We start from the raw sequence: 22587 nt of genomic DNA, 5'->3' as shown, positions 1-22587 counted from the left end.
ATCGTTTCAAACGGTCAACCACTCCTCTGGGATCCTGATCCCCAACCTTCGTTGCAATGAGGGGCCTCCTTCTCGCCGGTGTTCTGTCCTCTGCGGCGTACGTCCGCGCACACCCTACGTCTGATGCAAGACCTGCTCTTCAACGACGCACTATCGACCTGAACGCTTTCCGTCTTACAGCGTTGAGCGAGTACATCAACGCCACGGCAACAGAGACCAGCCCTGACACCACGTCACTCACCAAGAGGGACACCTACGTCGACACTGCCTCCGCATTGGCCAAGGCCAAGCACCCCGACCTTACTTTCCGTGTTGTTGACGACCACTATGTTGGCTCGAACGGCATCGCCCACGTTCGCCTCAGGCAGACCGCCAACGGTTTGGACATTGACAATGCCGATTTCAACGTTAACGTAAGTCGCATCCACATGATTTGCTACCGTGCGAACTGATGCTAATCGTTTGCAGATCGACAAGAACGGTGAGGTTTTCTCCTTCGGTGGTTCCTTCTACGAGGGCGCAATCCCGGAGCCATCGCAGCTCCGCAAGCGCGATGTGATTGAGCCGGTGCAAGCCTTGCAGGGAGCTTCCAGCACTCTTCAACTTCCTGTCAAGGCTGACGCCGCTACTGCGGAGCCTGCTGATGGCGACGATTCCTATGTCCTCAAGGGCACCTCTGGTGCCGTCAGGGACCCGAAAGCCCAGCTCATGTACCTGCAGAAGGACGACGGACTTAAGCTCGTTTGGAGGGTCGAGACCGACATCGACACCAACTGGCTTTTGACCTATGTTGATGCCGACACTAAGGAGGAAGTCCACGGTGTCGTTGACTGGTCGGCTGATGCATCCTACCAAGTCTAGTACGTTCTGAATGGTCTGACTCCATTTCGGAGAATGTGTTCTAACAACTCCTTTAGCCCTTGGGGACTGAATGACCCGACTGAGGGCAGCAGGCAGACCCTTACCAACCCCTGGGACACCAGCTCCTCTGAGTTCGGCTGGCACGGCACTGGATCTACCTCGTACACTGTCACCCGTGGCAACAACGCCATCGCGCAGACCAATCCCAGTGGAGGCAGCAGCTACCTCAACAACTACAGGCCCAGTGGAGGCAGCGGCAACAACTACGTCTTTCCCTACTCGACGTCCACGACCACTCCGTCCTCTTACGTGGATGCGTCGGTCACCCAGCTGTTCTACATCTCGAACACCTACCACGACCTGCTCCACACCCTCGGCTTCAACGAGGCCGCTGGCAACTTCGAGGTGAACAATAACGGCGCAGGTGGCCGCGGCAATGACGATGTCATCCTTAACACCCAGGACGGCTCTGGCACCAACAACGCCAACTTCGCCACTCCCCCCGATGGCCAGATGCCCCGCATGCGCATGTACATCTGGGACTACTCTTCCCCGAGGCGTGACTCCAGCTTCGACGCTGGTGTCATCATCCACGAGTACACCCACGGTGGTAAGTCTTCAACTTCCAAACCATCAAGCCATAACCACACACTAACATCCCCACCCAGTCTCCAACCGCCTCACCGGCGGACCCTCCAACTCCAACTGCCTCAACGCGCTCGAGTCCGGCGGTATGGGCGAGGGCTGGGGTGACTTCATGGCCACCGCCATCCGCCTGAAGTCCTCCGACACACGCAGCAAGAGCTACCCGATGGGCAGCTGGATCGCCAACGACGCAGACGGCATCCGCGCGTACCCCTACTCGACGAGCACCTCCGTCAACCCGCACGTCTACACCGACGCCAACGGCATGACCTCTGTGCACGCTATTGGCACCATCTGGGCCACGATGCTGTACGAGATGCTCTGGAACCTCATCGACAAGTACGGCAAGAATGACGCCGCGCGCCCGACGCTGCGCAACGGTGTCGCCACTGATGGAAAGTACCTCGCGATGCAGCTCGTGCTGGACGGCATGGCTCTGTAAGTCCCCTTTCACTCCACCTAAAGACCCGCATCACTTGCTAACACGTCCATCCAAAGCCAACCCTGCAACCCGACCTTCGTGCAAGCCCGCGACGCCATCCTCGACGCCGACCGCGCTCTCACCGGCGGCTCCAACGCCTGCGAGATCTGGCGCGCCTTCGCCAAGCGCGGCCTCGGCTCCGGCGCCGTCTACAGCTCCAGCAGGAGGACTGGCAGCACGACTGTGCCGAGCGGTGTCTGCTAGATTGTTTTTTCTATTTGGAGAGTGGGGTTTAACGCGGAGAGGTGTAGATATCACGGATGTAGACGTAGATGTAAACGGTGGCTGTCGTCGGCGGAAGAAAAAGCGAATGCTATGAAATTTTGTTATGCCAAATACAACTGCTCTCCTTTTTGCTCTCCTTCTCTCTTAATCCCCCGTGATGTAGATCCAAGGATGCCTGAATGCACCTCATATCTCGCAGGCGCGCGCTCGCAGTCGCGAAAACCACCTCTTCACTTCACCCGTGAGATGGAGAGCGAGCTCGGCATCTGATTGGGACGGGAGGAAGTCACGCTAGCGGATGGCTGCATATTGGAGAAAGTCGAGTCCTCTTTCTTTATTATTTCATATTTATTTTCAACGCTGCGAGCGCGCGCAGTCGCGAAAGCCGCCATTTCACTTCACCCGCTACGTGGAGCGCGACCACAGCCGCTGATTGGCCGGTCAGCAGCGGGCGCTAGTGGGTTGTCGCATATGGGAGAAACTCGAGTCAACATTTATTTATTTCATTTTATATTATTTTGTTCTGTTTGAAGGGAGCATCGATATCGCTTCGCTCGCTGCGAGTTTCGGAAGGGGAGGACACATACCTCCAGGGACATGAACGCAACGGCGGTACTGCCTACTTTACCTAGCCACCCTGATTCATTCGCTTTGGTCATTCCTAGTTGTAGGTAGCACTGAGAATCTTGCGATCCTTTCGGTCGTTGCACGCGCGACAGACTCCACGGCGTTACTCTCACTTCATGCACCCGAACGCGCAAAGCTCGATGAACGATGACTTTTCGTTATCACAAATACTACATACATACACACATGCGCAAAGATAAAATCCACGAGACACCGAGATCACGTCTCCGCGCGCGGAAAACATTGCTCAAAGGAAAAGCTCCATTCTCCCAACCAGCCCAAAGAGGATATCACGGCCACGAATCCCATAGGGACCCCCCAAAAAACGCCCGAGCTCTTTAACAAACAAATGCCCCCAAAATCCCCTCTCCCAGTCCGCCTCATACCTTATTATAAACGATAGTCGTCAAACCCCCCTCCCCTCCAACCACCTCACAAACTCGCCTGCAACCCATGCGCCATCGGCTGATTCGCGCCCCACAGAATCGTGTTCAGCACCGAGTACGGCGAGTGCTCGTCGTTCGGGCACGGGAACTCCGAGTTCGGGGTGTGATAGATCGGATGCCCGTGCTCCAGCTTCAGCGACCCGTCGGCATCGAGCGCGACGCCCGCGTCGTCAAGGCGCGTCTCGTAGCGCGCGCCGCCGGGGACCTCCTGGATGTTGAGGCGCCTGAGAGCCGAGATGCCGCGCTGCAGGGGCGCGGCGATCTCCTGGGGGTCGATGTTGGTCGTGATGTCGTGGATGGCGTTGATGAAGCGGGAGAGGAGGTGGCGGGCGCGGTCGTTGCGCGTGTGCTCGCCGAGGATGCCGAGGAGCAGGGCGGAGCCGAGGCCGCGGTGGATGGCGGCCCAGGACTGGCGCGCGTAGGCGGTGATGTTGTTGAGGCCGAGGAAGGCCTCGACGGTGTTGATGAGGTTCTCCACGCAGAGGGGTTTGTAGGTTGCGACGAGCTCGCGGCTGGCGTAGCGGGTGCTGATCGCGGGGCGGAAGAGCTCGGAGAGGGAGTAGGATGTGTGGAGGTACAGGGCCCAGTGCTCCAGGGTTTGCTGGGGTGAGGTGCATTTTCGCGAGTCTCGCAGGTATTCGGCGGAGTCTCTCATGAGCTGGCTGATTGTTTCCCGGTGCATGGCGATCTTCTCATGCAGCTCGTGTGGAGTCATCTCGTTTATGCGCTCGCGATCGCGAACAATCTCAAGGCCTACCTGGACCAGAGGATACATTGTCTTGTGGTATTCCGAGATCGGCCCATAATGCATGGGCATGGGCATCATCGTCTGCGTTGCTGTCGTCGGTCCAGATGCTCGGTCGTAGATGATTGACAGTAAGCTGTCTTGCCAAACGACGCCCCACCACAGCTTTGATCGAGGATATACCAGTTCTGTGGGTATGCCAGGAGGACAAGGCTGGTGTATTCCAAGACCCTGTGCAAGCCTGATGGTCAGACCATGCATCGCCCACGCGGTTGCCGCATTCATGTTGTTCGTCAAGACATTCTGAATGATCAGAAGTGTCTGCACCGTCTCCAGCTTGACTTGAGATAGGAAGTTCACAATTCGCAAGCATTCCATCGCACAGCAAACTAAGACTTGTCAGTAAATGGCCCCAAATTGTCCTCAAGTGCCGCGGAAGAGAACCTACTGTAAACCTGCGACGTCAACTCCCTCTCCTTCCGCTGCATCTGCGAACTCTGCGCTCCACTCGCCAGCACAGCGAACAACAGACCAAGCCAGTGAAAGTCCTGACCATAAATCTCCTGCTCAGACACTCCCTCCCCAGCAGGATCCTGCGCCGCTCTCACCACAAGGAACTGATTCAGATCCTCCTCAAACAACTCCAACTGCGCCAATCCAGGGTATATCACGAACGCCATGTCGCGATAGTACCGGAAGAACGAGAGACATTGGGAGTCCGTAGGCAAAGCTTTGGCCAATTCCTGGGCTCGCGCGAGAGACCCGTGAGGCAGGCCCCATAGGTCGACGAAGGGGTACGTCGCGGATTCATTGTCGAGGCCGAACATGGGCAGAATCGATTTGCCGAGGACTTCCTGCGCCTCCGAGAGGTCTGTGTTGCCGCCGTTGCGCATCGATATGAGGAAAGCGGGTATCGAGCCTGCGCCGAAATGCACGGTTTGGCCCTTGGGGGAAAATGTCAGACGACGGAATGGAGAGCTGCTCGAAAGAAGGGAATACGTACCTGCTCGTTTTTCGCGTGAATGCCATGCTTCGCGGCATGTCTCTGGAAGACCTGCGGCGCCTTCGCCTCGCCATTAAGCGGCTGGCCGTTCGCCTGCGCCTCGTCGACCCGCGGCGCGTACATCTTGGGGTCGTGCAAGTCGCCACTCGCGCGGCCCTGCGAATTCCGCGAGATCTCGTTGCGCAGCTCGGTGATGGAGTTCTCCAGCCCGTGGAGCTTGTTGCAGAGCATGTCGAACTGCGCCTGGCTGAGGGTCACGTTGCCCGCTGCGGGTGCGGGTCCGCCGGAGACCTGGTAGCCGTCTTCGGAGCGCGGCATGGGAACTGGAGGCGCGGGTTGCTCTGCGTTCTGGCGCTTGTTGGGCGGGTGGTAGGAGCAGAGCTCCGGGTGGTCTCTGTCGCGGCATGTCTGGCAGGGTCGCGAGAGGTCGCATCTGGAGGGGTCGCGATTAGCGCGTTCGTCTCGTGAGGTGCTGGGCGGATGTGTCGAACGAAACCAAAAACAAAACAAAACAGAAATCTATCAAAGCGAGGCAAACACAGAGGCATCACGTACTTCACCTTCCGCTGCCTACAAGGGTAACAAGCCTTGTGCTCTCGCGCCTTACGCTTCTTGCGCAGGAACTCGTCGACGTCGCTCTGCGGCGGCATCGCGCCCTCCTGCACCGCCGCGGGCACGTTCATGGACGGCTGCTGCTGCTGCTGCTGTTGGGGAGGAGGCGGCTGATGCTGATGCGAGGCCATGGGCGCGTGTTGGTAGCCGTCCAAGCCCTGGGGCGGGTGCTGCTGGGGTTTCGTATCCGCATTGTCGTCGTACAGCGACGGGTCGAGAGAGAAGTTGCTGCTCATGGCGGCGGGGCTGGCTGGGCTGGGCTGGGCGGGCGCCCTGGTGCTTTGTCTGGCCTGTGGTCGCTGGTTGCTGATGGGTTGATGAGCTAGTCCAGGACGGCGTTGCTGGTGGTGCTGGGCATGTGAAGCAACGCGGTGGACCAGGGGTGTGGCGTCGGCGCGGGCGGAGGGCGGACAGCGGTCGGGCTGGTCCGCCGTCTAGCGGGTGCTGTCGCTGTCGCTTGCTCGGTCGAAAGGCCGCTTAGCCGGTGGTGCGCGGTGGTGCGACGGGCGGGCAGCTGATGGGAGCTGGGTAGCAAGACGCGTAGTCCAGGACTGCGCGAACTGGAAGTGAGGTGGCGCTGTGCCCGACGTGGCGGGACGGTGGTGGTATGCGCGGGCCAGGACGGCGGCTACGGACTTCAGGCGTGCAGAGGTGGGCGCAGGATGGGCACCGAGAGTGCGTCACGAAGGAAGGGCTCCAGGGCACAGGCGAGAGGGCAAAGGGTGCTGGCGTGGAGTCCGGCTCGCCGGCACACTCCCGAGCGCGTCAACTGGCCTGTGATCGACAAAGACGCCCCACCGACTGCTCTCGAACCTCGCAGCGCGGCACATCAGGCACGTCTTGCCAACTGAAACCCAATCGGGCAATTGTGACGGCAACTCTGATGAGTGAGGGAGCTTCGTCGGTTAGGGAACGCGGACTTCATCAGCATCAGCAAGCTGTAATGCGAACGGAGATTTGACATGTAATGGTGAGCTGTTCATCAGACAAGAGTTCGTCATTCATAGCAATGAGCCTACCTAGTACAGCGAACGCGACGTGGAACTGGGCAGCAAGGGCGAGCTGTCATCGTTTAGCGATTAAGAGTAATCGAAGCGTATCATATGTCTTCATGATTCGTTCATCTCTGCCTAATGTGCTACTCAAATCAAATGTCATGTGTGCGCAAAAGCTGGGTATCTCCTACAGAATCGAATTCACAAACAAAACACAAACAATCGCGAGCAACCAAAGGCAAGCATGATTTCCTCGAGCCCGCCATGAAAACCCCTTTTCGTTTCACGCAATCAAGACCCACTCCCATCGTCCTCATCGTCCGCCTCATCAACACTCGCGTCCGACCCAGCAATCCCCTGCACATCCATACTGTCACTGGTATGCGCGTGCTCCAAGCTCGGGGGCGCCGGCGCCGGCCCCTTCGCGTTCCCCTTCTGCCTCTCCCTCGCGTCCTTCAACGCCTGGCGGTACTCGCGCTTGTCGACGCCGTCGGCCGGGCTGGCGAAGCCGCTGCCGCCGCCGGCGGTGGCAGCAGAGCTGCCGGGCGGGATGTCCTCAGCGAGGCGCTCGGCCATCTCGGCGTCGTACTGGCGCTCCTTGCGCAGGACGGCTTCCGGGTCGGCCTCACGGGCTGTGGCGAGGAGGTCGAGGGAGCCGTCGGACTCGGCGTCGCTGGCTTCGGATTCGTCCGAGGCCATTTCTTCGTCCGAATCTTCGGAGTCTCCGTCGGGCAGGTGGAGGGTTTGGGGCGCGGCGGAGGGCGGGAAGGCGTTGGGTGAGGCTGGCGAGAGGGACATTTCGTCGGCTTCTTCGCTCACGTCGTCGTTGCTCGACTCGGCGCTAGGCATGTAGCAGAGGGCTGGTGGGAGGACTGAGGGAGGGTGCTCGGTGCGCTGGACGTTCAGGTATTGCTGTGTGACAGCAGCTCGGATTTTGCGCTGGGGGTTGTCACCCTGGATGATTGAGGCGAAGCGGCCAGGAAGGTTTTTTGTCGTGTTGTGCACGGGCACAGCAGGTGCTTCCGCCTGGTCGATGACGGAGTGCCTGCTCTCAACGGTGATAGCAAAATTGTCTGCTGGGTAAACGCCCCCCATGCCTGTCACCTCGAGGTCGACGTGAGGCGCGGTGTGCATGCCATCCTTTCTTTGCGGCGGCGAGTGCTTCGGGAATGAAAGTTCCAGCGAGTCAGGGATGGGATTATCTGCGAGATCCATTGGCTCCGGCAGATTCTTTGCTTCTTCAAGAGGACCGCGCGTCTCGAACAAGGTGCCTGGCGTATCCATTGTCGCAATGCTACCAACAGGAGCGACCGTCGGCAATTTGTAACTCGGAGCATCGGTGTTGCCATTGTGTACAGCGTCACCACTGAGGTCTGTGCAAAAGCCAGCGTTGTTGTAAAAGATGATCGGACCAGAATCGTGCGTCTTCGGTTTCTTCTGTTTCGTGGCAGTACGAACACCCGAGCTAGTCATGGCAGAGGATTCGCCGCCGATTTGATGCATGTTTTGCATCTTGTATGGCGAATCCTCGCCATCGGAAACGTCAGAAGAGAATTCGCTACTGGCCGAGTTGGAGCGGTGAGAGAAAAGGGGCGTGTACATAAGTCTCCCCAATTCCTGCTGCGGTTTGCGAGTCGAAGAGGCGTGTTTGCTCGAGGTGTTCCGTCCGTTTTGCAGGGAACCATGCGCGACCTTGAGCTTCTTACGCGGGCTTTGTGCGTCATCCTCGTCGGTGCGCTCCCTGGAAGAGTCACCGCCATAGCTGCTCCCTCTGGTGAGACTGGGACCGCCTCTCCAGCGAACCTTGCGACCGTCGGCGGAGACCTCGAAATGATCGCTGCAGTCGGTGACAGCCTTCCGCACGAACTCTGGTGTGACGTGGATGGTGTGAAGCTGAGCCATGTTGACGAGGAGATTGAGATACACCCAGCCGTGACCTTCTTCAGGCGTGCGTTGCCCCTCCGGATCTTGGGGGGAGAAGCCGAGATGGCGGATATATCGAAGATTTTCGGAAGGGACTTGAGCGCGATCGGGATCTAGGTCCAGTGGTCTCGTGGGACGTTGTTCCTCGGAGTTTGCGTCAGACGATTGCTGGGCGAAGTCGGTTTCGGCAATATCCTCTGACTGCTGGGAATTCACTGCCTGGGAATTTGGCGCAAGTCTCTTCTTGCGGTTGTCTACTGGCTCCTCTGTCTCGTTCTGCATGATCGCAGCTTCACGCTGGCCTTCCAGGACCGCCTGCTGACCTCGGGCTTCAATCGCCGTACGATCAGCATGGGCTGCCATTTGAGAGACATCCTGTTGTTGCAAAGCCTGATGATGAGGTCCAGCCAAAGCGTCTGTTCCAGCAAAAATCTGTTCGAGTCGGCGGACGACAAGCTTCTTCTTCACTCGCTCACTCATAGCTTCGGGATGCTGTTGCGGCAACAGTCCTTCAGGGATGTTGTGCAAAAACGAGTTTATGTTTTGCTGACGGGATTTGGCCGCCTGAGCTAGACTCTTGTGCCTGCTGTCGCCACCTGAGGGTACAGACGAGCCTTGCCCTGAGGCCGACATGGACGCGTAGGCGGAGTCGGTATTGAGAAGCGAGGTGTGCGACGAAGCAGTTTGGTGGGTCTTGAGAGCAGAGCGGAGACCTTCGTAACCATCCGCTGGAAACTCCGGCGTGTGCTTGGTGGAGAGGCTGCCAGCGAAAGTGCGAAGGAGGTCTTCCAGTTCGCGCTTCTTCTCCGGTTCCAACCCGTGTATCCGGATCTCAAAGAGCTTCTCATTTTTCAAGTGCGCGTCGTGGAGCTTCTCGTATTTTTTCAGGCGCCTCTTCAACTTCTTGTTCTCAATTGTGAGATCGTCGATGACACCCCGGAAGTCCTCGTTACTGCTGCCACCATCGGTACCCAGGTTCATTAGGCCCGTTCGCAACGGAAGGGATTGCGCTCCCACTGGACCACGGGAGCCAACATCAGGTGGGCTTTCAGAAGATGAACCGTTGCGCATGAAGAACGGAGGATCGTTGTCGGCAAACGAAGCGCTGTTATCCCTGACGTCGTTGTTCGACTGATCAAACCACCTATCGGCATTGCTGGTCTCTCCCGAGCTATCCCTGCCGGTCAAAGGGAGCAAGCTCGAAGGCGAGCTGTCGCTGTTCTCAGCCTTGAGAGAGGTGTGATCGTCCGTCTTCTCGCTGCATGCTTGACTGATATCTCTCTTCTGTCCGTAGGAGCGTGAAGCTGCGGCGCCCGGCGAATGGCGAAGGGATACGGATCGTGTGGCAGATATTCGGCGAGGGTTCAACCTCGAAGGTTGGCGGGGCTCAGTAGAGAGCATGGCGTTTCTCTGCTTTGGGTTCGACATTTTGAGCGCAGAACAAATCTAGCTGTCGGGCGAGGCGGGCTGACGGCGTGGGGCATCCATGTGAGCCACAGTCAGCAAGTGCAGTGCTGGGTGTTTTGTCGCGGTCGGATTGAAGGTGCTGATCGGTGGTCGAGAGAAATGCGTAGAGCCGGTGTGAGCGCAAGCGTGTCTTCGGAGCAGAGTGTGCAGTGCGAAATGTGCAGCGCGCAGCGTGGAGGATGGAGTCAAGGGCGGCGCAAGGTGCAACGAGGCAAAAGGGCCTGATGGCAGGTGCGCGAGAGTCTAGGACACATCGGTGATGCAGAGGCCGGCGATGGTCGCGAGGATCTGTGGATTACAGCGCATATCTCGATGCAGGCGGCCGGCGCAGCACAGCACGACCAGACATCGGCAGGCCCGCGAGCACTGCCAGCGGCGCGCGTGGGCGACACGGCCTGGGCTCGCTGGGCTCTCGATCGTGAGCGAGCGAGTGTGAGGTCCGAAGATCGTGGCAGGCGCGGCCAATCGGCCGACGCCCCGCCGCTCGTCAGCCCTCTCGGATGCCTCGCCCGAACCACCGCCCTCTACTCGCCACTTCTACTGTACAACGGCCATCGCTGCACTGTACAAATGCGCACGCCTGGTTGTCTGGGGCCTTCCAATATGCCGCCCAACACACACTCGTTGCTGTTGCGACCTGGCCAGTATCACCGTTCTACACACGGCCAGCGTCACCACGTCAGCCGCGCCTACATGCCTCCAGTCCCTTGCTGCTCCAATCGCAGATGCGCCCGTCTAAATCGTTGATTGAGAGCGCGATTGCGGCCTGCATCTCGATGCAAGGTAGACCCTGAAGGCTTGTTCTTCCTAACTCGCCCGCTTGGCCGCTCGCGAGACTGTCCATCGTCGATCAGCCCATTGTGGACGCCTAAACGCCCATACCGCCCGGAGAATCAATCGATCACCGCTACGGGACGAATTATACACAGAATGCCAGTTCATCCTGTGTTTCCTGGGCTTCATCGTCGGGCACTGCCGATCGATCTGGTAGGTGGCGAACGGAGTATACTCCGGCATCATCGGGAGGGTGTTGTTGCAGTCATCCAGCAACACCGGCGCAGCCACAAGAGGGTTCCATGCAATAATGCTGACAGCTCGACGTCTGCAGTCTGATGCTATCTCGGACTGCTGGTCTGGCAATCTGACTTCTCGTCAGGCTGCCTATACACAGCAATCTCCGGCAATACGCAGCTCAGCCTTTGATGCATCATTATGCTGACCTGCGTGCCGCTGTACAGGCGCATCGCAGACGCACGTAGATCGCCACATACCTGCAGCCGTTCTACGTCAGCTTCTGGCACGCCCGTGTCTGTCACCAGCGCTTGTAGCCGTCGCATCGACTCGCATCGTGAAACGCGACAAGATCTCATAGCACTCTGCGTCACCTGCGTCAATCGCTGATTAGACTCCTACGTCAGAGTTCACGAAATTCGCTGCTTATCGACCGATTCACGAATCGCGAGCCACGAAATCGAGAGATGGGCGACCGATCATCGAGACCCTGGAGAGCGCAGGGGCGGAGCCACGCGCTGCAACGCCGATGGAACGACGTCACAAGTCCAACTGGACCGCAGTCGACTCCGGCGCACGCATTTAGAGTTCGGGCTACTCCATGATCGTGGCCGTCCGATTGTAGGGGAATGTTGCGATGCGTATACCAGCCGTCCATATCGGGGGTGTTGGCCTGATGTTTCGCTCAAGATCGCAACTGAATCATTATCGCGTTGCAAGCCCTTCACGCCCAAGCGTAGCCGACACTCAACCCGTAAACTTGGCTGCGGTGTGAATCTTGCGTTTCTGGAGAAATCGCATTTGACGCTATGTTCGACAGTGTTTGCAGGCTCGCGTGGCGTGGTTGTAAGGGCTTGAGGCACGTTGAACGAGTCGCAGTGAATTCGACGGCTATATCCAGGTATGGCATTCCACACATTCCTACCATGTATAGCAAACCAGTGCGCGTCCTTGAACACTGGCTAGTGTCGGCATGCTCGGTATCAGAGCAATGGTGCATATCTACGGCGGCCTGAGCCACAGAACTCCTACGTTTTGAAAGTAACGCATTTGCTTGGTTTTCCGAGCGCTTCTGAGCGCACATCCCATCGCGTTCTATGCATATGGTATGTTCATCCTCACGAACGCCAAAGTAGAAAACTAAAAATACGCCCTTGGGATGCCGGAATTCCCATGTCCCATAGCGAAGACCGCATGTTCTTCTGCTGTCAGTTTTGCGACCCGGGCATAGCATGGCGTAAAGTGTCGTAATGAATTCAATATTCCCAGTCCATTTGGCCACATATCGAACCGTCGGGGTATCATGCGCATAATAGACGCCCGTAACGCCAAACAAACAGTAATCCACCCTCCCTCCTCAACAAAACCATCTCTCACTCTCCATCCTCCACAAATTCCACCGCCCTCTTAGCCCTCTCCATCCTCGCCACCGTCCCGCCAACCCTCCCCTTCAGCTCCTCCAACTCTTCCGTTCCCCTCTGCCACGTCCCTTGCATCTCTCCCAACCTCTCCACCTCCCCAAGATCCAGCTTCACCTCCTTCGCCGCCCTTGCATCCATCTCCGCCTGCTCTCTCACCCTCGCAGCATCCTCCTCGCTCCGCCGCGCGAAATCCTCCTCAAACTTCCTCGCCGTCGCGCCCGGCGCGTCCCGCCTCAGACTCGCAAGCTGCAGCGTCTGCGCCTCTATCTGCGCGGAAAGCGCCTGCACGCGCTGCGCCAGCCTCGCGTCGAAAGGCTCGATTTCTGCTCGTCGGTCAGCACATATTCTCCCAACCTACCCTCACAACAGCACGAAACTCACCCTCTCCCTCCCCCACCCTCCCCAGCACCTCCTCCATCTCCCCAACCCCCATGCCATTAACGCTTATCCCCTCGCGCGCGCCCTCAAACGTCCGCCGGATATACTCTTCCACCAGCGCCTCGACGCGCCTCCTCAAAGCGTCTTCGCCGCTCTCGGGCGCCGCGTCGGGCGGCAGGTGGGTGTCGATTTTGGCGCGGGCGGCGCGTGAGACGTTCGAGACCAGGTAGGTGAGGTCGGCGGGGGATTGGAGTTCGATTTTGCGGTGCGCGGAGGTTGCGGTGGCGCGGGTGCCGGGAGCGGCGGGGGCGTCGTGGTCGAAGATTGTGGGGGCGGCCATTGTTGGCGGTTTGGATTCGGGGTCTGTTGCGCTCTGGGAGTGCGAGTGGAGGGGGAGGATTGGAGATGTAAACAGTGCTGCATGCAGGGCGGGAGATCGGCGGGCTTGGTGTGGGGAAGCGAGGCGAGGCGTGGGCTGGCCGGCTGGCAGTGCCAGCCGAGGTGAGGATTGGACGAGGATGGGATGGATTGAAGCTATTGACAACTGCGATGGCTTGTCCTCTGTTGATCGCGAATGTAGATTGGTGTTCGCGATCCGAGTCAGATGTCACGATGTCAGCTCATTGCAGCCGAAAAGAGACAATGCCATGATACGAATGCCATCAGCAGAACAGAATAGTCTACAGAAGCATTGGTGATTTACTCAAACGATGGTATGCAGACATGCTAGCTGGCAATATGTAGTACTCAAATATCAATAAACCAACAGAATCAAACTCCCTAACAACAGCGAAAAGGACGCCTCGTCCGGAAGCGGCCATCGCTCAAACCCATGGAAACATACCTACGCCCAAACGACCAAGCCCAGCCCAAGCTCCAAAAATATTCATCCCGTTCCAGCGCCCCATCCGAACCATGCCCTCATATCTATTCCCAATCCAAAATCGCGCCAAGCGCCATGCGGAAGTAGCCCTCCGCAAGCCCCTCACTGAGGAAACATAGCCGCAACCTCCTCATCAGTCAAAATGATATCCTGGACGGGATCCTGCTTGCGCTCGAGGTCCTGCGACTCGTAATCGGCGTAAGAGGGGAGGAAGAGCTCTGTCCGCGCCACGGGAGTCAGCAATCTCGGACGACTACCTTAAACAAGTCGCACGTTAAGCGTGGGCGAGAAAGGGGCCAAACCCACCTTGATTCCAATCAAAGCCCTGCGAAGACTTGACGCAGCTCACCTGCACATAACCATCAGCACATCGCCATCCCAAACGCAACGCTCTTCCCACGATCGCGACAAGACTCACCAACCTCGGCATCCCCCCGCCAGCCCCCAAATCCACAACCGTGTGCTCCGACTTGCTCAGCGAGCTCCCTACATGCATCGCAGACATCAGCAATCCAATCCCTGTCTCTCCGCTTCCAAAGCTCTTCAGTCACATACCTAGCAAGCTCTGCCTCCTCGGCTGCGGCGCCGCCGACACGTCTATCTCCCTCTCTTTGCCTTTGCCCTTTCCTTTCCCAACAGGGCTGTCGGACAGCGAAGCGGAAGACGAGGCGTAGCTCGAGCTGGAGCTGGGCGAGTAGGCGGCTGCGGAGCGGTGGGCGGGGTTTCGGGCGGTGGGGATGGGGATCGAGGAGGACATTGCTGGGCGTCCTGCTCTTCGAGAGAGAGCTAGAGGTGTGCTTTAAAGCGTTGAGAGAGATGGAACGAGCAACAGTGGCGGTGGCGGTAGGGTAGATAGCGCAGTGCAGATCTACGGTCAAGATACAGTAGATAGACGGATAGATGGATGGGAGATGCGACGAGCAGAGTCACTCCTCAACGATGAGTCGATCAATACAATCCAATCCAATCCAACTCAGAAGCAGAAGCAGGCTGAAGTCAACAAGACAACACACCCAGCTCCCTTCCCAGTGCCAGTTCCACAGTCACGCATCCCGCACGTGCCGGTCGAGGCGAGGCCAGTCACGCACGCACGGCATGACAACACCACCGGTGCACCCATGACGATACCGCCCGCTCCGGCTGCAGCCGCCATGCTGCAGGCCAGAAGAGCGGTAGCGGGAAGCATACGGCAAGGTACCTTACACGCAAGCCAAAGGCGGGGAAAGCAGGCCGCCTGTGAAAGTGAAACAAGGCCAGGCGAGGAGGAGAAAGGGACCTTGCAGAGTGCAGATCGGCGGCGCTGGTGCGGCTGAGGTTACGGGGTTGAGTCGGTCTGCAGCGGGAGGGCGCTGTTGCGCTGTTGGCTTATCTGCCTGGAGCATCTGATGATGAGACGAGATACGGGACGGATGGAAGGTAGTACGATAGCGAGTGGCTTGCACCGAGAATTTTGAGAACACGGATGAGATCAAATAGAAAATCAAATAAATAAATAAATAAAAAAGCCATCTAATCGTACACGAGTTTCTCTCTCCCTCCCATCGTCCATCCATCCGGTTCGCATCAGATCAGCAAAAGTCCCTCGAGACCCACCAAGCAAGCAAATCCGCCCGCAAAACCCTCCAAAACAGTAAGCAAAAGGAGGAAAAGAAAACGCCATTCACGCCATCATTCCCTCTGCCGGGTATCTCAAGCAAATAAAGGGAGTCGCAACTTTACGCTGGTTGGGTGAAAACCCAGCCTCTCTTCGTCTCGTCTCCGCGGCCGCGTCCGTCGTCGAACTGAGGACCGAGAGCTCTTCTTGGTTTTCTTCTTCTCGTTCCCTCTTGCTTCCATTCTCCTGCGCCTTCTCGCTCTCGTCGAGTTTGACAGTAGTCGTGTGTGTCGTACTAATACATTAGGGAGGTCCGCCTGCACCGCGTCCCCTTCTTCGATCTCTTTGTTCGATCCGTCTCTAATCTTCTTCGACTCCCCTTTCCTCAGCGCAAATATGCCTTCCAAAGATCGTAGTCATATTAGTCGGATCGCGGGCGATTGTTGTGTATGTGTTGTAGGGCGGTTGGGCTGGGCTCGTGAGCGCCAGGCAGACGGGTTCCGGCTTGCTCGAAAAACAAAACATTACTCCGGACTCCAGCGTCTGATTCCCTCCTGCGCTCCAATGTGGCCGCTTACCAGCCCCTCTTCCTCGCAAAGCGCTTGTTGAGCAGCGCCAGAACCTTCGTGACGTTGAACTGCACGTACTCCAGATCGAGATCCTCCTGCCCCTCCTTCTGCATCTCGAGCAGATCGTCGAGCTTCAGGTCCAGCTCCAGAAGGCCCCTGTTACGGCCCTTGTAGTGCAGGCTGATGACGAACGTGCCCGGGGAGGGCGAGGTGATGTTGAAGTAGATGTTCGCGCGGCGATTCTCGGGCACGTTGGACTTCTGGATGACGCCCTGGCGCTCGAGGTCCTGGTGGGTGAACTTGTAGGGCCCGAGGACCTTCTGGTTCTGGGCGGAGCGCTTGGACGCGCTGCCCTCGCTCTGCCCGCGCACGTTGTGCAGGTAGCTCTTGTACGTCTCCAGCTGGCTGTTGAGGTAGTTGTTGTGCTCCTGGATCGTCTTGAAGACTTCCTCGAGCTTGCCGGTCTCGGTGAGGACTTTGTCTTTGAGGGAGCCAAGGTGCACGAGCTCCTGCTCGACTTCGTCGCGGAGAAGGGCAAAGTTGTCTTCTTTGTCGAGGATGCCGATTTCTTGGAGCTGGTTGAGGAGTTCCATGGCGCGGATGCCCTTGCGGACCATGACGGAGTCGTTTTTGGTGGTTCCTGCGGCTTCGGCTACGCGGTCGAGGCGCAGTGGCCGGCGTGTGATGGGAGAGTTGGCAGGAAGCGTACGGAGGATGGTCACGAAAGTCGCTTTGGCTTCCATGAAGAACACCTCTTCTTGCGTGATATCGAGGGCGGATGTGAGATCATCAATGGGTGTCTCCCACTTGCTGTAAAGTGGCAATGTGATAGCACGGTTCTCTCGTCGAGGTAATTGCGCAGGTGCCGGTCCCAGCTCAGCGAGAAGCTGGCTCAAGTGGTTGCTTTCACTCTTCGCAAGCTCAGACGCATGCTTTTCCAATAGTGAGTGGGTCGAGTAGACCTCATTCAGAGTGATTGAGAGCTCGAGGTCACGCTTCGAGAGCGCGACGTAGTTGTCCATCTCCAAGGTCTCGTAGAAATCTTGGACCTCGCAAAGATCCATCATGAACTTGTTGATCCGCTCCTTGTTCGACTCAATAAAAGGCTGCAGCTTCACCATGTAGGGCTCCTTGGCATAGCTGGGCTTGTTGGCCAAGTTCTGCAGCATCTTCGCGACGTAGGTGAGGGTGCGCTTTGGGTTCTCCGCCGGAATTTGCTCGATGAGCATGTAGGAGCGTGGGGTGACGATTGCCGGGTTGATGAAGCGCAAGAAGAAGAAACCTCCAATGAGCGTACAGACGCTCTGCTCCGAAGCATCGGGGTACTTTCTGCGCGTAAGGCTGCGAATCTGCTTGCAAATCCACCTGATTCCGTACGGCGTCTCTTCCAGACCCTCAATGATTGTGTCCAGGAACGAGTTGGCGATCTCCACAAGCATGTCCAGCCTCGGCGCAATAATCTTTTGTACGCTCTCGTTCTCCGCTGCTTCCTCAGCGGTGACGCCTCGCGAGAGCCCAGGCGGAAGCGGCTCGCCACTAGCCTCAATCTTGGAAACCATCGTCTCGTATACCTTCAGCGGATTGATTTCGAGATCGAGATCTCTAATCTCGATCAACGAGTTGATGCGGTTTGCAAGCACTGTCTTAAGGTAGCTCTGTCCAGGTCCGCGTCGCGTGTAGGTGGTCATCATTCGTGAAACAGGGGTGTTTGCTCGCAAGAGCGAGGAGTAATCGGATGTGGTGTCGAATTGATATGTCAAAACAGACTGCGAAACGTTAGTTCTTGTCGCATTTCAGACACTCGACTGAGATACTTACTTGAAACATGGTCAACAGTAGATGCTCTTCTCGGCTCTCGTACTGGTTTCCGTATAGCGTGAACATGACAGTCTGAAGCAGCGCATCAATCTCGGCCATGGTGACCAGTCTGCAAAGATGCGCAATATGTCGGGGCTCCGTCTGCAGGAGGAAGAGCAAGTTGCCGTACTTCTGGGTCTTTTCGTCGTTCGGAAACGAGCCTTCCGAGAGGTCTGTCGAGTCGTCGAGGTGGCTCGCAACCTCGTTCTGCTCCTCGAGCGCCATGCGGTTCTGCACGAGCAGTGCTATCCGCGAGTCCAAGTATCGCACATCTTTCTCCAACACGAAGTTCTTCTTTGACTGAGACGAAATCTGGGCTTTCAAGTCGCGCAATGCCTTTTGCGCCCGGGCGAGGTCGTCTTCGATTTCAAGGTCGCGGTGGTTGGCTTTCATGGACAGGTAGAGCGCAGTGACGGAGTAGCGCTTGGAGGCGCGCATTGAGCGCGAGCCATCGTGCGAGCTCATTGTGTTCTGCCTCGTGACGGTCGGATGGAAGGAGGATCCGCCGGAGGAGTTGGAGGCTCGCGAGCCGTTGTGAAGCATAGAGACGGCCATGTCTGCAGGGGCGGAGACCGGAGGGTTTGAAGGCCTCGCGCCGGACGTGGGTCTGCCACGACACAGAGCAGGTTGTGGGCGTCGCAGATGTGTGAGGCTACGGGAGCGCGAAACTCGTCGCCCGTCGCGAATGGGCGCAGGGGACGTGCGATTGCCGGGACGTGCTCAAGGCGCGTGGCACAAAGGACGGGGGACAGCGCGCTTTCCCTGACACCGGATTGTGAATCCTGCACGTCAAATGGGCAGTCGCTTTGCGTCGCTCCGTGTGCGAGGCCGCGCGCGCGGACGGGGCCAATTGCCGGAAGGGGACTGCGGCTGTTTCAGCGTGTTGTGGCCGGCGAGACGAGGCGACCAAGGCACGGGCAGCGCGCCGGGCTGGTATGTATGCGGCGGCAGACCCTGCGCCGACGAGTCGAAACCGCTGAAGGGCGAGCGGCGGTGTTGGGTGCAGTGCAGTGCAGTGTAAATGGTAGTCGCTGCCCCGAGGGCGGGCGGGCGGGCAAGCAGAGATGTGGGGCGTCGCAGGAGTGGTACGGTGCAGTGAATTGGCGGGCCGCTGCGCGAGAGAGCGGCTGCGGCGAGGTGCCGGGTGTCGAAGGAAAGTAGGTAGTAGGTGGTCAGGGCAAGAGTGGTAGGGTCGTGGTTCGAGCGGAAGAGAGGAGGGGTGGGAGGGGATGGTGCGAAGGCGAGTGCGGGCGCTGGGAGGTGGGCTTCGGCGGCGGGTTGGGCTACCTGGGCACTGAGGACTGATAGGAGACTAGCAGCAGGGCGAGGGTGAGGGCGAGCGTCACGATTTAGGAAGATGTTAGTGCTGGCCGGGAGGAGTGCGATTGTCGGTCCCTGGGCCACGCCATTGGCCGTCGGCGCCTCTGCTCTCTCCATGCGCCGCCGTCTTGCGCAGCGTCTCACTCTGCGGCGCTCGTCGCCTGCCCGTCGACGAGCGCTGTCACCGCCGCTCGACACCGTGACCTCAGCGCCGTCTGGCAGGGCAGGGCAGGGCAGGGCAGATGCCGCCCCGCCGTTGCGAGCGCCGGCCGCGGCAGCATGCAGACGACGATGGCGAGCAGCCACTTGGGGCCGGCGGCGGCTAGCCAGGCTGCCAGGCTGCCAGGCACACCAGGAACAGGAACCGGCTGCGCGCAGGCCGTGCTCGCCAACGGTTAGATGAAATGCATCGTCATGCGAGGCGAGGAGGGCTTGGGGCAGCCCGCACGGCCACCGGCCCTCCATAATAACCCATTGACGCCTTCGGCAGGGCGTCGGTGCTTGGTGCTTGCCGGAGCGAAGCCAATATCCATCACTTGCTTCCCGGACCATCTCGAGCCAATTCATCCACCCTCCCAGCACGGTCGCGCCTCTCGTGACCTTCTCCTCAGCAGCATTTCCCGCCACCGCAAGATTTCACTTCGACCCTGGCCCTCACGGCGTCCCATTTCAGCAGGTTCCAAGTTCGCCACCATCCCTCGTGCCGCCGACACATCCCATCGGCAGATCGCAATCTCAAGCCCTCCCTGCATCCCCGGGCCCGCCCATCAAACACAAAAATTCCAAAATTCCCTGACCAAACCACCTTACCCCACTGAACAGGACCCTGTCCTTCCCTTTCCTTTCCTTTACCTCTGAGCTTCCCATCCAAGCGCCAAACGCCCTGCCCGCAATGTGTAATCCATCCCAGAGAACGCAATTAGAACACCCCCTGAGCGAACACGTTCGCGCGCAGCGCTATATCCCACCCTCGCCTAAGGCACCCCTCCACCCAGAAATAGGCAATCGCCTCATGGAGTCCTCTCCCTCACCCAGCCAGCCCACCCCCAAGCCCACGTCGCACGAGCCCCGGCACGCCCGCGGCAGTCCCCCTCCTTCCTGTTCCTGTCTCGCGCTGCCCCGTCCGTCTCGCCACCCCAAGGCACCATGGCTCTGCTTTCGCGCTGCCTGCCGAGCCGAGCGCCCGTTCGGCGCTCCTCCCGCCCTTTCGCGGCGTAGGCGCTCATGCCGGAGGCCATCCTGGTCGTCGATCAGGCACGCGCTGGGAACGGAAATGGCTTTGCGGCGTTTGACGCGTGGGGGTTTGTGCGAGGATTGGGGTGCTTTATGCATGTCTCGGTGGGAGGAATGCGAGTCATTTTGCGTGGAAGTTTGTATGAGCTTTTACCTACCTAGTACTTTTGCCTTTGTTCTCAGGACGAGATTGATATGTTCCACTACGCTCTTATAGGAAAGTCGGAGGAATGCTTGGTTGGGTTTGTGATTTTCGTGGCTTATATTGTATTGAAGAACACAACGAGGACTGTGTTCATTGGTTTGGAGATTCCGCATTCGCCATTGATCTGGGTCTTTAAGGGTCCTGATAGTCGATTTTGACGGCCACCAGTATTGAGACATCAAGAACTTGATCAGGTTGAAGCGAGTGCCTCAGGTTTTGGATGGCTCCGTGCCGTCATAACGGTGTAGATCTGGACAATGATGGGTCATATTGCAGGACTGGATCATCACTTACTCGCGTTAGAAATATCCACGTCCACGAGACCGAGTTGGCTGTACGCGTTCGGTTTCTGGACACCATTCAACCACTTCTGTAGCAACATTGGCTTATCTCTTTCGTCTAGCCGCATATGCTCCATTTGATCCCCTGTTGGACAGCATGCGCAAACTCGAAAATCAATCGAACATTTTGGGTATTGAGATTAGTTGATCGACGGTCATGTTCGCTAAATGCTGGGCGAATCAAATGTTTCCATATTTGCGTCCGACTCGAGGAAAAACTGCTGATCTACTCCAACTTCTTGACGCCTCTTCCCTTTGCAGCCCACTCTACGAAGGCTCCAACCTCCTTCACAAGCTCTCCACTGCTTCCCACCACCCGGGCCCAAGACGGCAGCTTGCCACCAGCATCGACCGCCACAGCCTTCCGCAACTGCACCTTAGCCCCATTCTCGACCAACACCGCTTGCTCAACACTCACCAACTGCCCGACGGTAACCCCATCCTTACCCACATACTTCGCCCCCAGCAACCCCTCCGCCTCAACTGGCACCCTCAACACAACCACCTCCCCCTCCCTCCTCGCCCTCACCTCAAAAACAGGAAACACCCTATCATCCACCAACGCCGGCAACCCATACACAACCTCACACACCCCCGCCCTCACCTCCTCCCACCCCTCAACCCCAACCCCCTCCTCCCACTCAACCAAGACCCCGCGATCCCTCACATCCGCCCCCTCAAACTCCCCCCCAAACAACCCCCTCACCACCTCCCTCCACCCCACCGCGCCCTCCCGGCAGCCATTCGCGTGCAAACTCTCCCTCCCAGACCAACTCTCCGCAGACCCCGTGTTCCCGCCCGGCCTGCTCTCGAACGGCACTTCCGCATTCGGCACCTTGTGCGCCAGCACTTCCACTCCGTTCCGGGGACCCTTGCGCTCGAACGCGCGCGGGACGAACTCCGTGATGAAAGTGTGCGCTTCGGCGAGGTAGGCGACGATCGAGGGGCTGGAAGAAGACGTGGACGGGAGGTGGGGATGAGAGGGGAGGGAGCGGGCGGGTTTGGGGTGCAGGCGGATGAGAGGGCCGAGGGGTGGAGGGGGGTTGGAGCCGTATTTTTGGAAGAGGTGGAATTCGCGCTCTGCGGCGGTGACGGGGCCGGGGCCGGCGATGGGGGGGACGGCCATTGTTTGGTGAGCTGTGTTGTGGTGGTCTTGTTGGTTTGTTTGGAGGCTTGGTGGTTGGATGGAAGCTGCAGATTGATTGTGATTCTTATGGTTGTTAGTTTGATGTGATATTCTGCGTTCTGATTTTTGAGGCTTATTACCTAGATATCACCCGTTCCTACCGTCTGATTTATACCCATCATCGGAGCCTGACATAGTGGCAGTGTAACCCCGATCCTTAAAGAAGAATGCCTCCGTGACCTCAGCCCTTCCGAGTATCTCCACATCGGTTTCTATTCTCAACTAACTTCCAGCCCGATGGCAACCGGGCATGAATCCTTCGACGTCGCCAAGGCCGATCAAGCTATACAGAAGCTCATCGCTGGTGGTGCAGTTGTTATTCGGACCGGAAGCCGGCAGGGCTGGCCCACAAGGCGTCGTCATTCGTGGGGATCGTGTTGGGTTGTCTTCGGGGAGACTCTCAAAGGATGCGGAGGCAGTTGTGGACACGATGCTCCCTCATTGGCTGGATGTGAGCGGGAGCTAGCGGGATGACAGTCTTGGCCCATGAGTGAACAATCAACGAGGAACGATGCGCGTGGAGTTCTTCCATTCCAGTGAGAAACAACTCGAACCTCAG

The 22587-nt window shown here is 58.2% G+C and overlaps 7 protein-coding genes across 7 annotated transcripts; 1 reads left to right on the top strand and 6 right to left on the bottom strand.

Annotated features, from left to right (window-relative positions):
- Positions 1-56: 56 nt before the first annotated feature.
- On the top strand, positions 57-2328 carry WHR41_04789 (uncharacterized protein; the record flags this gene model as incomplete). Its single annotated transcript, XM_069373395.1, has 5 exons — positions 57-413; positions 469-860; positions 918-1471; positions 1530-1944; positions 2005-2328. 5 exons carry the CDS (start codon positions 57-59, stop codon positions 2189-2191), a joined length of 1905 nt encoding a protein of 634 aa, XP_069229136.1. The 3' UTR covers positions 2192-2328.
- A 647-nt stretch (positions 2329-2975) lies between these two features.
- Positions 2976-5909, bottom strand: WHR41_04788 (uncharacterized protein). Its single transcript, XM_069373394.1, has 4 exons — positions 5589-5909; positions 5034-5466; positions 4479-4974; positions 2976-4419 (listed from the first exon to the last, which is right to left on the bottom strand). Exons 1-4 carry the CDS (start codon positions 5879-5881, stop codon positions 3272-3274), a joined length of 2370 nt encoding a protein of 789 aa, XP_069229137.1. The 5' UTR covers positions 5882-5909; the 3' UTR covers positions 2976-3271.
- Positions 5910-6931: 1022 nt separating this feature from the next.
- Positions 6932-9991, bottom strand: WHR41_04787 (uncharacterized protein; the record flags this gene model as incomplete). Its single annotated transcript, XM_069373393.1, has 1 exon — positions 6932-9991. One exon carries the CDS (start codon positions 9989-9991, stop codon positions 6932-6934), a length of 3060 nt encoding a protein of 1019 aa, XP_069229140.1.
- A 2423-nt stretch (positions 9992-12414) lies between these two features.
- Positions 12415-13180, bottom strand: WHR41_04786 (uncharacterized protein; the record flags this gene model as incomplete). Its single annotated transcript, XM_069373392.1, has 2 exons — positions 12415-12785; positions 12844-13180. 2 exons carry the CDS (start codon positions 13178-13180, stop codon positions 12415-12417), a joined length of 708 nt encoding a protein of 235 aa, XP_069229165.1.
- Positions 13181-13538: 358 nt separating this feature from the next.
- On the bottom strand, positions 13539-14769 carry WHR41_04785 (uncharacterized protein). The gene is made up of 4 exons (XM_069373391.1): positions 14279-14769; positions 14142-14209; positions 14030-14072; positions 13539-13941 (listed from the first exon to the last, which is right to left on the bottom strand). The coding sequence occupies exons 1-4, from the start codon at positions 14478-14480 to the stop codon at positions 13826-13828; spliced, it is 429 nt and encodes a 142-aa protein (XP_069229138.1). The 5' UTR covers positions 14481-14769; the 3' UTR covers positions 13539-13825.
- Positions 14770-15891: 1122 nt separating this feature from the next.
- Positions 15892-18298, bottom strand: WHR41_04784 (uncharacterized protein; the record flags this gene model as incomplete). The annotated part of the gene is made up of 2 exons (XM_069373390.1): positions 15892-17652; positions 17705-18298. The coding sequence occupies 2 exons, from the start codon at positions 18296-18298 to the stop codon at positions 15892-15894; spliced, it is 2355 nt and encodes a 784-aa protein (XP_069229139.1).
- Positions 18299-21068: 2770 nt separating this feature from the next.
- Positions 21069-21968, bottom strand: WHR41_04783 (uncharacterized protein; the record flags this gene model as incomplete). The annotated part of the gene is made up of 1 exon (XM_069373389.1): positions 21069-21968. The coding sequence occupies one exon, from the start codon at positions 21966-21968 to the stop codon at positions 21069-21071; it is 900 nt and encodes a 299-aa protein (XP_069229143.1).
- Between the last annotated feature and the right edge of the window lie 619 nt (positions 21969-22587).

Source organism: Cladosporium halotolerans, assembly GCF_011745625.1.
Source record: "Cladosporium halotolerans strain TM138-S3 chromosome Unknown Sca16, whole genome shotgun sequence".
NCBI classification, from domain to species: Eukaryota; Fungi; Ascomycota; class Dothideomycetes; order Cladosporiales; family Cladosporiaceae; genus Cladosporium; species Cladosporium halotolerans.
This window is presented reverse-complemented; position numbering and strand designations above follow the sequence as displayed.

Bases quoted from the DNA above. Each gene is read 5' to 3' on its own strand.
- WHR41_04788 (XM_069373394.1), bottom strand. From the start codon at position 5,881: ATGAGCAGCAACTTCTCTCTCGACCCGTCGCTGTACGACGACAATGCG. The intron at 4,975-5,033 runs GTACGTATTCCC...TTTTCCCCCAAG, and splicing joins TTCACGCGAAAAACGAGCAG to GGCCAAACCGTGCATTTCGG. The intron at 4,420-4,478 runs GTAGGTTCTCTT...GACAAGTCTTAG, and splicing joins GTTGACGTCGCAGGTTTACA to TTTGCTGTGCGATGGAATGC.
- WHR41_04785 (XM_069373391.1), bottom strand. From the start codon at position 14,480: ATGTCCTCCTCGATCCCCATCCCCACCGCCCGAAACCCCGCCCACCGC. The intron at 14,073-14,141 runs GTGAGTCTTGTC...GGTTATGTGCAG, and splicing joins GCGGGGGGATGCCGAGGTTG to GTGAGCTGCGTCAAGTCTTC. The intron at 13,942-14,029 runs GTGGGTTTGGCC...TGGCGCGGACAG, and splicing joins GGGCTTTGATTGGAATCAAG to AGCTCTTCCTCCCCTCTTAC.